This window comes from Wolffia australiana, chromosome 10, assembly GCF_029677425.1.
Source record: "Wolffia australiana isolate 7733 chromosome 10, ASM2967742v1".
Taxonomy (NCBI): domain Eukaryota; kingdom Viridiplantae; phylum Streptophyta; class Magnoliopsida; order Alismatales; family Araceae; genus Wolffia; species Wolffia australiana.
The window spans coordinates 9005219-9019235 of record NC_135844.1 but is presented as its reverse complement, the minus strand read 5'-3'; the positions used below and the strand labels follow the sequence as shown (position 1 = coordinate 9019235).

General features: G+C 43.1%; 1 protein-coding gene across 1 annotated transcript; it reads right to left on the bottom strand.

Annotated features, from left to right (window-relative positions):
* Positions 1 to 2738: 2738 nt before the first annotated feature.
* Positions 2739 to 4694, bottom strand: LOC144708264 (putative transcriptional regulator tpeD). The gene is made up of 3 exons (XM_078581516.1): positions 4458 to 4694; positions 3005 to 4387; positions 2739 to 2922 (listed from the first exon to the last, which is right to left on the bottom strand). Exons 1-2 carry the CDS (start codon positions 4692 to 4694, stop codon positions 3599 to 3601), a joined length of 1026 nt encoding a protein of 341 aa, XP_078437642.1. The 3' UTR covers positions 2739 to 2922; positions 3005 to 3598.
* Positions 4695 to 14017: the final 9323 nt, after the last annotated feature.

The following is a 14017-nucleotide window of genomic DNA, read 5'->3' as shown; positions in this document are numbered from 1 at the left end:
GGATTTCACGTCATCACCGGGATATGTCGGCGTCGACTTAGAGAGTTTGGGATGTGCCGTGCCAAAAAAAAAGTTTAGGTTATATCTCAGATTTTTGAAAAATTTTGGGATATTTCATGCTATTAACTAGTGTTTGCCCGTCCTGATACCGGTACCGGATGCCGGTATCGGGACGGATGCTGTACCGGATACCGGAAAGGAAATTTCCGGTATCCGGTCTTTTCGATATCCGGATATCGGTTGCTACAGTGCCGATATCCGATACCGATATCCGTCCCGATTCGGCATCCGTCTCCGTCTCAAGGGGATAGATGCCGGTATCAGATATCGGATGCGGATGTCGAAAACCGATATCCGCATCGAATTATAAATTAAAATAATATGCATAACAAGACATCCCGCATTACACGTACGTAGGCACGGGTGAACTGAAAGAGCTTTCTGTAAGATAGTAGATCTCAACTCTTATATACAGTTCTCAATTTTTAATTTTTTCCCTATGGGATAGAAGGATTCGGGTTTTGTGTTAAACTCGGAATCCCTTTATCCCATATGGAAAGATATAGAAAATTTTCTTTCTATTTATTGGACAGCGTAATGATTGATTAATATATTAATTTTCATTTAGAATGCTCTTAAAAGAAGCGATAATAGATATAGATATTATTTTAATACTAAATAATTTAGCGGCCTCATTCAATATAAACATGAAAATATTTTTAAAATCTCCCATGTGGGATAACGGGATTCACAGTTTACATTAACTTTGAATCCTCTATCCCATATGGAAGAAAAAAAAAATTGCACACTATATATTAATGGGCATTGAACATAAATCAAAACCAAACAATGCGATTGAAACGAACATGTATAATGTGAAAAGTGGTTTATTTTTATCGGTCGATACCGGATACCGGATATCGGAACCGAGATCCGGATATCGAAAACCGGTATCCTGCATCCGTCTCCGAAATCCGGATATTGGAAAACCGATATCCGGTATCCGATACCGTATTCGTCCTCACCCCCCCGATATTCGGTACTGATATCCGTCTAACCCCTGCTAGACGGATATCGCCCGATATCCGATATCCGGAACTGTCCCATTTTTTCCGGATATCAGATATCGGTTGTCCGCTACCGGATATCGGACGGATATCGGGACGGCTGAACCCTACTATTAACTAGTAAATGCCAAACCGATATCCGTCTGTCATCCAATATCGGACAACCGATATCCGGTATCCGGGTAAAAGTGGGACGGTTCTGGATATCGGATATCGGATATCGGATATTGGTCGATATCCGTCTATAGGCGGTTGGACGGATATGGGTACTGGATATCGAGGGGGGGGGGAGAACGAGGTGGATAACGGACGCTGGATATCGGAAACCGATATCCAGATATCGAAACCGATATCCGCATTTTTTTAAGGCATTCCACCGCAATCCCATATCGGAAATTTTAAATTTTTGGTCTAGTTTATAATTGTCTCCGCCTGTACACATGTAAGTGTGCTTACCCACTATGTTATGAAGTTAAATGTTGAGACTTGAGATATGCATAATTGAATTTCGCATTATTATTTTGTGTCTAAATTTGTGCCACAGATGTGGGCGTTAACTTAGAAATATTTTATTTTATTTTAAATAGAAATACTGAAGAAGCCGAATAATAAATATGACGGGTAATTATAAGGGGAGACTTATGATATCAGATATCAAGAGTTGGTTCACTATATTTGGGCATATTATGAAGTTTCTCCAAGCTTATCAATGCGTGTTAATTTCCCAAGCCAAAAATTGATGATATCAAGTACCCTAATATATTTCAGATATCTTTTCCCCAATCCTACTTCTCAATTATACTCATTTTATCAAATCAGGGTATAATAAACTCAAATCATCATTTATAAAAAAACAAGAAAATAATATTGATCAATGTAAGTCATCCATACATATCCAGATCTGGATGTAATGAAGGTCCAACGAAGTAATAGTACATGTTAACTATCCCAAGTTTATTGATTGATCTAAATTAAAGTAGTTTCCTCAATTTGATAACCAACTTTTTATTTTTCACTCTCTCTTAAGTAGATGGCAAACAGTTTCCTATGTTTATTTGTATCTATATTTATTCGTTTTATATTTTAAATGAAAATGTACTGCCACTATCTTAATATTAATTACATATTTTAGGTTCATCCCAAAATAGAATTTCGATTCAGAATTAAGTATTTCTCAAAGTTACTGGGTTTCTGGATGACTCTAGTGAATGGGTAGTAGTTCATATGTAAACGATAAGATGGGCCCTTGGTAAATTTGACTAATAAGTTCAATTATTTGGAAAATAACCCCAAAGATACCTATGACACTGTAAATTTCAGAAAGGAGATACTAGGATTTCCAACTCCATTTATAATGCACAATCTCTTAGTTTTATTTCAAATTATTTCCTTTTGTCATACTTAATTTGATATATGTTCATCTATTATTTTTCTCTAGCATTAGGAGAAGGAAATGGTGACCTATTTTTTTTTAAGTAGGAAATAGAAATAGCGAGGAAGCGGAGTAATAAATTATGACGGTGTAATTATAAGGGGGAGTGTAATTTTTTGGTGGGATAGATGTTGGCCTTAAGCTATGTTGGATGCAATATAAAGTAATATATTCTTAATAGAAGGAAATATCGGCAATTTTTAATTTCTTTATTGAAAAAAGAAATAGTGACGAGGACGAATAATAAATATGATGGTGTAACTATAATGGGAGAGTGTAATATGTGACATAAATGTGGGCCTCAAGCAATGTTTACAAATCGTTTCAGACATCGATGTGAATTCACGAACAGAGGATGCCAGACCAAAAAACTTGCCATGCCAGCGCTGTGATGTCAGAGGTTTGTACTCACCTGGTCGTAACCTGCGTAGTGAAAGCTGAAGTATAAGAAAATATTGAATTCGTTAAAAAATGGAAACATGTAGGTAATGAGTCTATTTTGTACCTCTAGCACATGCGAACACACCATCTTCGTCATTGTACCATCGTTTGTTATCTGCACGGAGCCAACACTTCACAGTGATAAGAGTTTCGATGCTTATCGGCGACAGACGCGATCTCTTGTACATGACGATAACGTTGCCCACGGAGAACATGCGCTCGGCAGGTGCGCTTGTCGCACAGACGGAGAGCAGCTCCCTCGTAACGGCAACAAGCAAGGGGAAGCGCTTCGCGCCTATGCTGGCCCACCACGATAGTGGCGTGAAGACTCCGTCATTAGGCACGACCTCCGTCGGTATTGGTTGAACTCAACCCACGCCGTCCTTGCTGCCGCATGCGCCGGTTGGGCTTTTCGCATAATGCTTTGGAGCCACATGTCCAACTCTTTGCCTTTGCCGTGTCCCTCTACATCGGCCTCTGCGGGCCCACTTGGTGACGTGTCGTACGGTAACAAGGACCGCATGTAGGCAATGGTTGCCTCTCGAACGCCTGGTTGCAGCATTGTCCCTTTGTGGAATGGATCCATCAATGCCGCAACAGTGATTGCTTCATTCGCCCACAAGATCTCGGCGTACTGCGCAAGCTTCCAATGCATTGCTTAACAGGTTTCCGCCATGGTGGCACGATCTGTCTCCTGCAATCGTCGTATGCCTGTGAAGAACTGGCCGTCTTCAATTTGCTGGATCACTTCCTCCATGTGCGCTTTGAGGCTGTCGATGAGGAACAACGCGTCACATATCGCTGGCGTCACTGTCTTGCACACATGGTCTGTGGATACGGCAAAGCGGCCAAGGATTCGACAGAACTCCTTCACCAACTCCCACTCGTCCTTGGACATCTTTGACGCCAACCCCTTCCGTCGAAAAGACTGCGACACTTTGTCGATTACATCCCGCTTCTTCACGGCGGCCGCTAGCATGGTGTAGGTGCTATTCCACTGGGTCGGGCCGTCCAAGACGATCATGTTGCAGTCCTCTACTTCGGGGTCATCTTCACATGCCTTCCTGTAAATTTCTCTTCTTTGTGTAGAGCTCCGAATATTGTGCACCAATGTGCGCACCTTTGCAATGGCGTCAGCCAAGCACAGCGGCCGGCGTCCTCCGTCATAGTCGTCTGACGCTGAGCAGATGTCTCCAAGGTCGTTGTTCTGGTCGCTATCATAGTGTTCTGCCGTCCTCGTCAGGTCGCCTTGGTCGGGCTCCACGGCTTGAGCAGAAGGAACGCCGAAGTTTTTTATCGCCGCTTGAACGACGGTGTTCAGTATGTGCGCGACACAGGGGACGTGCCTTCTGGCGGTGAAGTTCAGGTTACCGATCTTTATCTTCCTCGCCATAAGCGCCATCATCCTCTTGTTCGCCGCGGTGTTGTCAATAGTAACGGCGTAGACCTGTGTAAATAATAATCACTTGTGAATTGAAGGGGTTAGTTAAAGAAAAAAGTCGCCATTGAACGCTAACCTTCGACCGCAGGCCAAACTCATCTAGCGCTTGGATAACAATGGCCGCCATATTCTTCCCGTCGTACTTCCTGACGATCTCACGAATGGCAAGTACCCATTTTCGGTACGCCCATTTGTCGTCCACCCAGTGGATGGTGATGCCCAAGAGGCCGGTACCTTTCTCCGCAGTCCATGCGTCCACGGTGAGAGAGACGTGGTCCACGGTCTCCCAAAGCTTCCTCACATCATCTTTCATGCGACCGTGCATTTGGATGGTCTAGCGCTTGATGACCTTCGCGCTCGGCGGATCCAAGTCGAAGAGTGTTGCATATCGCCACATCTCTTTGAAAGCGACATTATTGACGATGTTCCATGATGAGTCGGTCATGCAAACGAAGCGTGCAATGAAATTCTTCGTTTCCTCCGATGTATGCGCCCTAATCGGCCCGCGTCTTCCTGGCTCGCCCTGCTGTCTGCTCTGAAATCTGTCTGATATTCGTGGCTGAGCGGGGTCCTCCGACACCTCCCCCTTTAGCTCCGTGTGACGCGCTGGATGGCAGGCTTTGAAATGGCGCCAAAATACATTCGTGCTCTTGTCAACCTGGCGCTTTATCGCTTTCCTCTTACTGTGCGGGTTTATCTGCCGGCACAGTAAGCATGCGTAGTATCCGTCCTCCATGCGTTCGAAGTAGTCGATGATGACTGAACGATTCGAACGAGGGTGACTCTGAACGATGCCAGAAGTTCCCGCGTCCATACGTTGAGGGCGTACAGCTCCTGACCCGGATCTGTCTTGGGTTGGGTCATTGCCTCCGGGTGGGTTCATGTTTCTGAAGGCATAATTTTGTAAGCTAAAATTCAATACAACGGCATCACATGATGCCAAACTACGGTTTAAACTCTGGTTTAAGTAACGGATGCAATGAATAAGACAAATAAATAAACAGTGAATTATAAGAGAGTGTGAGAGACTAAAAAGGGAGAGAATAAAAAAACTAAGCAGAAAGAGAAGACAAATAAGAAACCACTAATCAATAGTATAATAAAGATATGAGGGAATCATGAGAGGGAGAAGATGAAGACGAAACAGACGGGAGACAATAGATGAAGAAACAGTAGGAGGAGGAGAGAAGATGAAAAAAGAGGGGAGGAGAAAAAGGAAAAAAAGGATTAGAGGAGAAGAGAAAAAGGAGGAGGAGAAGAGAAGAAGAAAAAGGAGGAGAAGAGAAGAAGAGAATGCAGGAGAAGAACAGAAGAGGAAAAAGGGAGGACAAGAGAACAAAATAAAAGAGGAGAAGAGAAGAAGAAAAAGGAGGAGAAGACAAGAAGAGAAAAGAGGAGAAGAGAATAAGAAAAGGAGAAGAAGAGACGAGGAAAAAAAGAGGAGGCAAAGAGAAGAAGATAAAGGATAAGAGAATAGGAAAATGAAAGAGGAGAAGCGCAGAAGAAAAAGCAGGAGAAGACAAGAAGAAAAAGAAGGATAGGAGAATAAGAAAAAGAAGGAGAAGAGAATAGGAAAATGAAGGCAGAACAGAAGGGGAAAAAAGGAGGAGAAGAGGAGGAGGAAAAGGAGAACAGAAGGAGAAAATCGAGGAAAAAAGACGAAGATAAGAGTAAAAATTGAGGAGAAAAGAAGAAGAAAAAGGAGGAGGAGAAGAGAATCGGAAAATGGAGGAGAACATAAGAGAAAAAAGGGAGGAGACGAGAATAGTAAAATGAAGAAGGAGAACAGAAGAGGAAAAAGGGAGGAGACGAGAATAGGAAAATGAAGGAGGAGAATAGAAGAGGAAAAAGGGAGGAGAAGAGAATAGGAAAAACGGAGGATAAGAGAAGAACAAAAGGAGAAGGAGAAGAGAAGAAGAAAAAGGAAGGAGAGAAGAGAAGAACAAAAACGAGAAGAAGAGAAGAGGAAAAAGGAGGAGAAGAGAAGAGGAAGAAAGGAGAAGGTAAGAGGAAAAAGGGAGGAGAAGAGAAGAAGAAAAAGGAGGAGAAGAGAAGAGGAAAATAAAGGAGGAGAAGAGGAGAAGAAAATGAAGATGAAGAAGATAAGAGGAAAAAGGGAGGAGAAGAGATGAAGAAAAAGGAGAGAAGAGAAGAGGAAAATGGAGGAGAAGAGATGAAGAAAAAGGAGAGAAGAGAAGAGGAAAATGGAGGAGAAGAGATGAAGAAAAAGGAGGAGAAGAGAAGAAGAAAAAGGAGGAGAAGAGAAGAGGAGAAGAGGAGAAGAGGAGAAGAGGAGAAGAGGAGAAGAAAATGATGATGGAGAAGAGAAGAGGAAAAAGGGAGGAGAAGAGATGAAGAAAAAGGACAGAAGAGAAGAGGAAAATGGAGGAGGAGAAGAGATGAAGAAAAAGGAGGAGAAGAAGAGAAGAGGAAAATGGAGGAGGAGAAGAGTAGAAGAAAAAGGAGGATAAGAGAAGAAGAAAATGAAGAAGGAGAAGAAAAGTGGAAAAAGGGAGGAGAAGAGAAGAGAATTATATAATCAGAATGTATGAGAGGGAGAGAAGAGAGGGAAGAGGAAGAGAAGAGAGGGGAGAGGGAGAGGTGGAGGGTTTTAGAGCGTGGCAGAGAAAGAGGGGGGGGGGAGATAGAAGGAGAGTGGAAAAAAAACAGCAGAGGGTGAGATAGAATGAGAGAGAGAGAGAGATAGAATCAGACATTCAGAATGTAGAATTCGAGGGAGAGAATAGAGAATTATAGAATCAGAAGGTACGAGACAGGAGAGAAGAATAGAGAGGGAGAAGTGGAGAAGTAGACTGAAATTTTTTTAATCCGCAGATAGAGTGATAGAAAAGAGAGCATGATAAATTTTTTTTGGAAAAGAAGATAGAGAGACTTATAGAGATATATGCGAGAGAGAAATGAAGAAAAAGAAAGAGAGGTTGAAATGAGGAGAATTGATAGATTTTCTTCTCGCCCCGACTCAAATGACAGGATTTAGATATTTCGAATTGGACAGGATTTAGATTTCTTTCTTGAAACGAAATTAACGAGGGCACATAAAACTCTATATCAATTATCAAGCATAAACTTCCCGTTGAATTCATTTTTCCGATTTAGAACATGACCAAGCTTGGTGGGGGAATGGGAGAAAAGAGGTTAAGAATAAAAAATGTATTGAATCGCCCCCTCGTCCGCGGTCTGACCGTGTAATTTCGATTCAAAATATTGAATCGAAAATTACATGGCTGGCCTGATAAAAGGTAGGTCAAAATCAGATGTGGATATCGGTTTTCGATATCCACATCCGATATCCGGTACCGCCATCTGTCCCCCTGAGACGGAAATGGATGCCGATATCGGGACAGATACATGTATCGGATATCAGCACTGTAGCAATCGATATCCGATATCCGGTATCCGATATCCGGTGCAGCATCCGTCCCGATACCGGCATCCGATACCGGTATCGGGACGGGCAAAGCCTGAGTATTAACCCTTTTTATTCATTCTCCAATGTTTCAAAAGCAAATACTAAACTCATTTAATGCCAATGCAAACCATTTAGTCTCAAAAATTAATAATCAGACCCCCCCAAACTAGGGAATGGGAAAAAATTAAGTTTGTTCACTAACGTGCGAACGAACAGGAACACACACAAGTTGAAAATCTCTAACAAACAATCTTCGCAAATGATTCACAAACGGACAAACTGTTCGCAAAGGCTTGGCAGAAAAGGTAAATTTTGTTTTTTAATTACAACACATTGGCGCCAATGATTCGTTTCTGATACCGGATATCGGATATTGAACGGATATTGAAATTCCTATCTATAATGAATATCGGGATGGATATAGACTAGGCTAGGGACAAGACGGATCTCGGATACTGGGTACCGGAATCCAATATCCGAATATATAGATGTAATTTTAAACTCCAAACTTTATCCCATATAGATTTTTTTTGAAGAGTATATATGATATGAGGTAATAATATATTAAATATTTTATCTTTATCTCTCTACTCTTAACCCGTGGACTGACACTTTCTCTTGTTACCTGCCGACCAAAGGATTTTCTCTAAGTTTCTAACCTGTGGACTGACAATTTCCTCTTCGACCCATTGACCGATGACAGCTTCCATGTTCCAACTTCTAACTTACAAGTTTCAAGGAACAACCTATTTTTACAATGATTAATTTGTTGGATATCGAAATATCTGATATCCAACTCCGCGATCCGATATCCTCATCAGTTCCTAGAGACGGATGACGATATCGAAACGGATAACAATATTGGATATTATTATTTTAATGGCCTTCGGAAGTTGTGCATTAACCACTCACCTGTTTGTTCATTGTCGAACAACGAACTTCTGATGCCGGACGTCGTCAAGACGTCTTTCGGTCGACACCGAGGGTAGTGGCTCGGTATCGAGTCAGGATCTTGAACGGACAACGACGATCTGCGTCGTCCAAGAATGCAAATGGACAGGTATAAATGATGACGTGAATGCGAGAAATCCTACGTGTAGTACGTGCGAGTGCCGAGATGCAGTGCTGCCATTCCAGAGATTGATGGGATCGCTATTGGTGAGGTCAAACGGACCTCCCGAGCGTCGCCCGAGCGGGTCGAGGGCGAGTACGTCGCCGAACGGGAATATCCCCCTAGTATGCTCACACTCGTCGGGCTTGCCCGACTCGTACCAGCCAGGTAATACTCTCGTTGAAGTCGTCGTCGTTTTCACAACCTGTCTCACGCTCACCTACATCTAACCCGAGCGTGGAGGAGGCAAATCGAAAGTATACTGAAGAAACTAAGAGACGTAAAGAGCAGTAAGGAAGGGTACCTTCACGCGTTCTGCGACGGTTATATCGTAACACTTTGGAGCCAGAGATCAGCAACGTCGAGGGCGCGGCGCCTGGGCTGAAGGGGCAGTGGAGTGGCGGTGCAGGCAGATTGGAGGTGTGGGCGGAAGCGTGTTGACCGGGAGTGCCGGCTCGGTGCACAGCAGGCTGGGCGCAGCAGAGTGCAGTGCCAGGCGCAGGGCGAAGAACGGGCGAGCGTTGAGTGGGCGAGCGACGAGCGGGCGCGGCGCCGGCGCGACGCAAGGCGCGTGGTGTGGCGCGGAGCAGCGGGGCGGCACGACCCGTTGGGCACAGCGCGACGCGCCGAGCGTAAGGTGTGGCGCGGGGTGCAGGGCGTTGGGCGCTTGGTGCGGCGCGGAGCACTGGACGCGGCCCGACGCGCCGGACACGGTGTGGAGTGCCGAGGTGTTGTGGCGCAGCGCGGCTCGGCGTCACAGGGATGGCACCACGGCGCACAACAGCGCGAGGCGCGGCGTCGAGCTCGGGCGCGGTGGAGAAGCCGAAACGGCGGAGGCGGCGGCGAGGGAAGTGGCGGACGGCGGCGAGAGCAGCTGCTGGTGGCGGCGGGATCAGCTGCTGACGGCGCCGGCGCCGGCGGCGGACTACGGGCGGCGGCAATGGTGACAGCGGCGGACGGCGGCGCGCTCGGGCAACGAGCGGCGGTGCGGCGGCGCTCTGGCGGGGAAGAACAGTCTCGGCGGCCTGCTCTCTCCTCCTCTTTCCTTCTCTTCTCCTTCCCCTTCCTTCTTCTTCTTTTTTCTTCTTCTCCCTCTCATGAACATGACTCTTGGAATTCCAAAAACGTTATAATATTGCAATGAAAATCAAGAGTGTCTTTTGGGGGGGGGGCCCACCCCTCCCTTATATAGGAAGGATGAAATATGGGCCCCCTTAAACGACAAAGGGAGAAAGAAAAGGAAAGAAAATAAAAGGGCTTGTAAGGCCCACTAAGGTAGATGGGAGGGGAAGATATCCTTATATGGGTTCTTCCCCTCACTACAACGACGAAATGATAAAGACGAAAAGTGACGAAGGGAAAGTAAGAAACGAGTAAGTCAAATGCTCCGAAGGTGGCGTGTCTTCACGCCGAATATCTGAACCCGGGGTTGCGCGTCAATGCTGCGGCTCGTCGTGTCGGCTGGACACGTGTTGGTGGCGGGCTCGATGACGGTGCTGGCTCCTTGCGTGACGACCCTGCGGTGTCGGACGGTGCCACGCCATCAACTTCCCATCCCTACCCCAAACTCAAAAGTCCACTTCTCAGACTCTTCTTTGAAATGTACTTGACTTTATGCCGTCCAAATTCAAGTGACATAGAACAGTGATTTCAGAGCCATGGATCGGGAGGGCTGAAGGTTTCATGATTTAACATTAAGGGAAAGTTCTAGAAAGCATGACTTTAGGTGTGGAGCGAATAAGAAACGGAGCCATGGGGGTACAAAATTGCGCTTATTTTATTCAAAATAAAGATTTATTCTACAAGCTATGTCAAAGCCAGATTTACCTCTCATTCAACAACCTCAACACTCTAATCATTCACCTATTTGTTTCCTTCGAATACACATTAATTGAGGCTCCATGGATTGATACAAACACTGCTTCTAATTTTTATTTTACTTTTGCGTTTTGTCCATGTGTCGCCATTAATCGATTGTGATCGCCACACGCAAGTTCTGAGGGTAGGACGTATGACCGATGACGGTTAGGGATGGATCGGAGAATGAATCATCATATACTCCCTTGCTTTATATACATATTTTTCTGGCCCCACCTAAAGTTATGGAGAATATATTGCCTGGTTTTAAAGATAATTAATCTTTTGTGTATCTTTGGCTAGCTTGTTTTTAAATGATTGGTGATAAGTATAAATAGATACATGTAGAGAGAGATACATATATATTTAATAGATTTATGTGGAGAGAGATACATATATAGAAAGAGCAAGAGAGATATGTATACAGATACACATAGATAGGCATATAGAGATATAAAATAGAAATAGACAAAGAGAGAGACAGAGAGAGGGAGAAGAGAAAAGAGAGTAAAGAGAGAGAAGAGGGAGAGAATTGAGAGAGAAAAGGGAGAGAATAGAAAGATAATAGAGGGAGAAGAGAGAGAGAATGGCGAGAGTAGAAAGAGAATAAAGAGAAGAGAGAGAATAGAAAGAGAAGAGAGAGAAAGGAAAGAGAAGAAATAACAGAAAGAGAAGAGAGATAATGGAAAGAGAAGAGAGAGAACAGAAAGAGAAGAGAGATAATGGAAAGAGAAGAGAGAACAGAGAGAGAAGAGAGATAATAGAGAGAGAAAGAGAAAGAGACAATAGAAAGAGAAAGAGAGAGAATAGAGAGAGATAGAAGAGAGAGTATAGAAAGAGAGAAGAGAGAGAATAGAATGAGAAGAGAGAGAATAGATAGGGAATAGAAAGAGAAGAGAGATAATAAAGAGGGAATAGAAAGAGAAGGGAATAGAAAGAGAAAGAGAGAATAGAGAGAGTAGAAAGAGAGAGAATAGAGAGAGAAGAGAGAATAAAAAGAGGAGAGACAGAATAATAAAGAGAAGAGAGAGAGAGAGAGAGAGAGAGAGAGAGAGAGAGAGAGAGAGAGAGAGAGAGAGAGAGAGAGAGAGAGAGAGAGAGAGAGAGAGAGAGAAAAGGAAGAAAAAAAAAGAAAAGAGAGAGAGAGAGAGAGAGAGAGAGAGAGAGAGAGAGAGAGAGCGAGAGAGAGAGAGAGAGAGAGAGAGAGAGAGAGAGAGAGAGAGAGAGAGAGAGAGAGAGAGAGAGAGAGAGAGCTCTATAAACTGCAAAGCAACCCTCAACCACAGTTTTTCTCTCTTCATCCATGTCCAATGGCAGAGCAAGCGCCTGCGGATCGGCCGGCAGAAGCCATCATCGCCAGTGAAACCTCCAATAGTCCGGCAAAAGCCATAGCCTCCGTGCTCGGAGGAGCCCTCCAATGCTACGAGAACAAGGCTAAGGCCGTATCCGACGGCCAAGAATCGCTCGCTCAGTCCCTCGATCGCCTCGCCGGTGGTAAATCTTCCGATTTTCTTTATTCTCTCCAAGGAAATCAGGAAACCGAGAAACAGCTATCATATCGCCTATTTCTGTCAATTATTTTGATTATTCCTCATTTTTTTGCGCTTTAAGAATCAATCGCCGTTTTCATGGATAAACCGCTGCAAGATTATTGAATTACTTAGGATGTTCGTGAGTACATCTGAATTTTCAAGTCATGATTTCATCGCCTAAGTTAGTATTTAAGATTTATCGCCGCTAGCATGATTATCACTTCTAGACAATTGCTTTACTTTGAATTCTCATGCTGACATTTCATTTCATGAATCCTTGTTCTATATGGAGTGTATTTTCTACGGCGGGGAAAAAGTTGAAATGTCTAGAACAGTTCCTTATTTTTTTGCCATCTGAGAATCAATCGCCTTTATCACGGTTAGACCACTTGAAGATTACTGAATTACTTAGAAGACTCGAGTGCACGTTTCAAGTCATGATTTCAGCGCCAGAGTTAATATTTCAGATATACAATGGTTATTTTGCCCTTGTGTTTTGGGACCGGTCACTGTAATATTTCAGATATACAATGGTTACTTCTAGATTACTGCAATGATTTATATACTCAAGTTTAACTCTGAAGTTACGACTGTTCTTGGTGTGTAATATTTTCGGATAATGATTTGTTTCTCGAAGATTCACTCTTGCCTAAAAAATTACCTTCTATGTTTTGCTTTTAATAAATTTTTCGTGTGAATCAATCGTTATTCCGATGGGTAAATCAGATCAAGATAGTTACGGTATCTTTTAGATTCAAGCTGAAATGTGATATGTAAAAGATTTTTAACTTACATGAGATAAAAATGCAGTGTTTTTTCTCTTTTTTCTTCGGTTTGAGAACCGATTTCTGCCGTTATGCATCGCTCACATCAATATTATTTTATTATTTTAAAGAATCATGTTGAGATGAGATGGATTTATAACTAGTTGTTCCTGACATTCTGGTGCAGAACTTGACAAGCTCCTGGAAGATGCACCCGTGCCTTTTATTATGCAGCATGCTGCGAAAATTTCAGGGATTCGGAAGAGAGTTTTTGCACTGAATTCCATGTTAAAAACAATACAAGGGCAGATTGATAACATGGATTTTATTCTCTCTGCAGCCTCGGCCCAGGGTACTTTTCCCAGAAATTGATGTAAAGACTGTTAAAATTTTAAATTGCTTTAAAATTTACTTATTTCCCTATACTTACACTTTCAGCCTCAGAAATCCCATTATTTCCCTGTTTATTAAAACAAATTCATGATGATTCCATGCATGCAACTTTGCTGAATTATCTGTGGCGTAGCAATTATATGACATGGGGGAAATGAACAGAAGAATACGAAGCATCAAAATTCACGTACATTAGAAAATGAAGACGATTGCGGCATTTTTTTAGTTCTATTGTCATCAGATTCACTTTCGGCATTTTTTTAGTTCTATTGCAAATATTTTTCTTTCCGAGCCCCAAAAAAATTGGTAAGATTTTACTTTTATTTCGACTTCAGTCCATGGTTTCAGTACGTTTACACATCACAACCAAAGTTATTCAGCACCATTGAAAGGATGATCATGGCAGATGCATACATATGGTTGTGGCATTTTCTTTGATAGAACAGAGATGGTATTGATGTGGCAGCCTCAATATCTCATGCGAATAAAGAACTCTGGTGAAAGCTGAGCAATATAATATATTATCATAGAAGACGACTCCTTGTATCT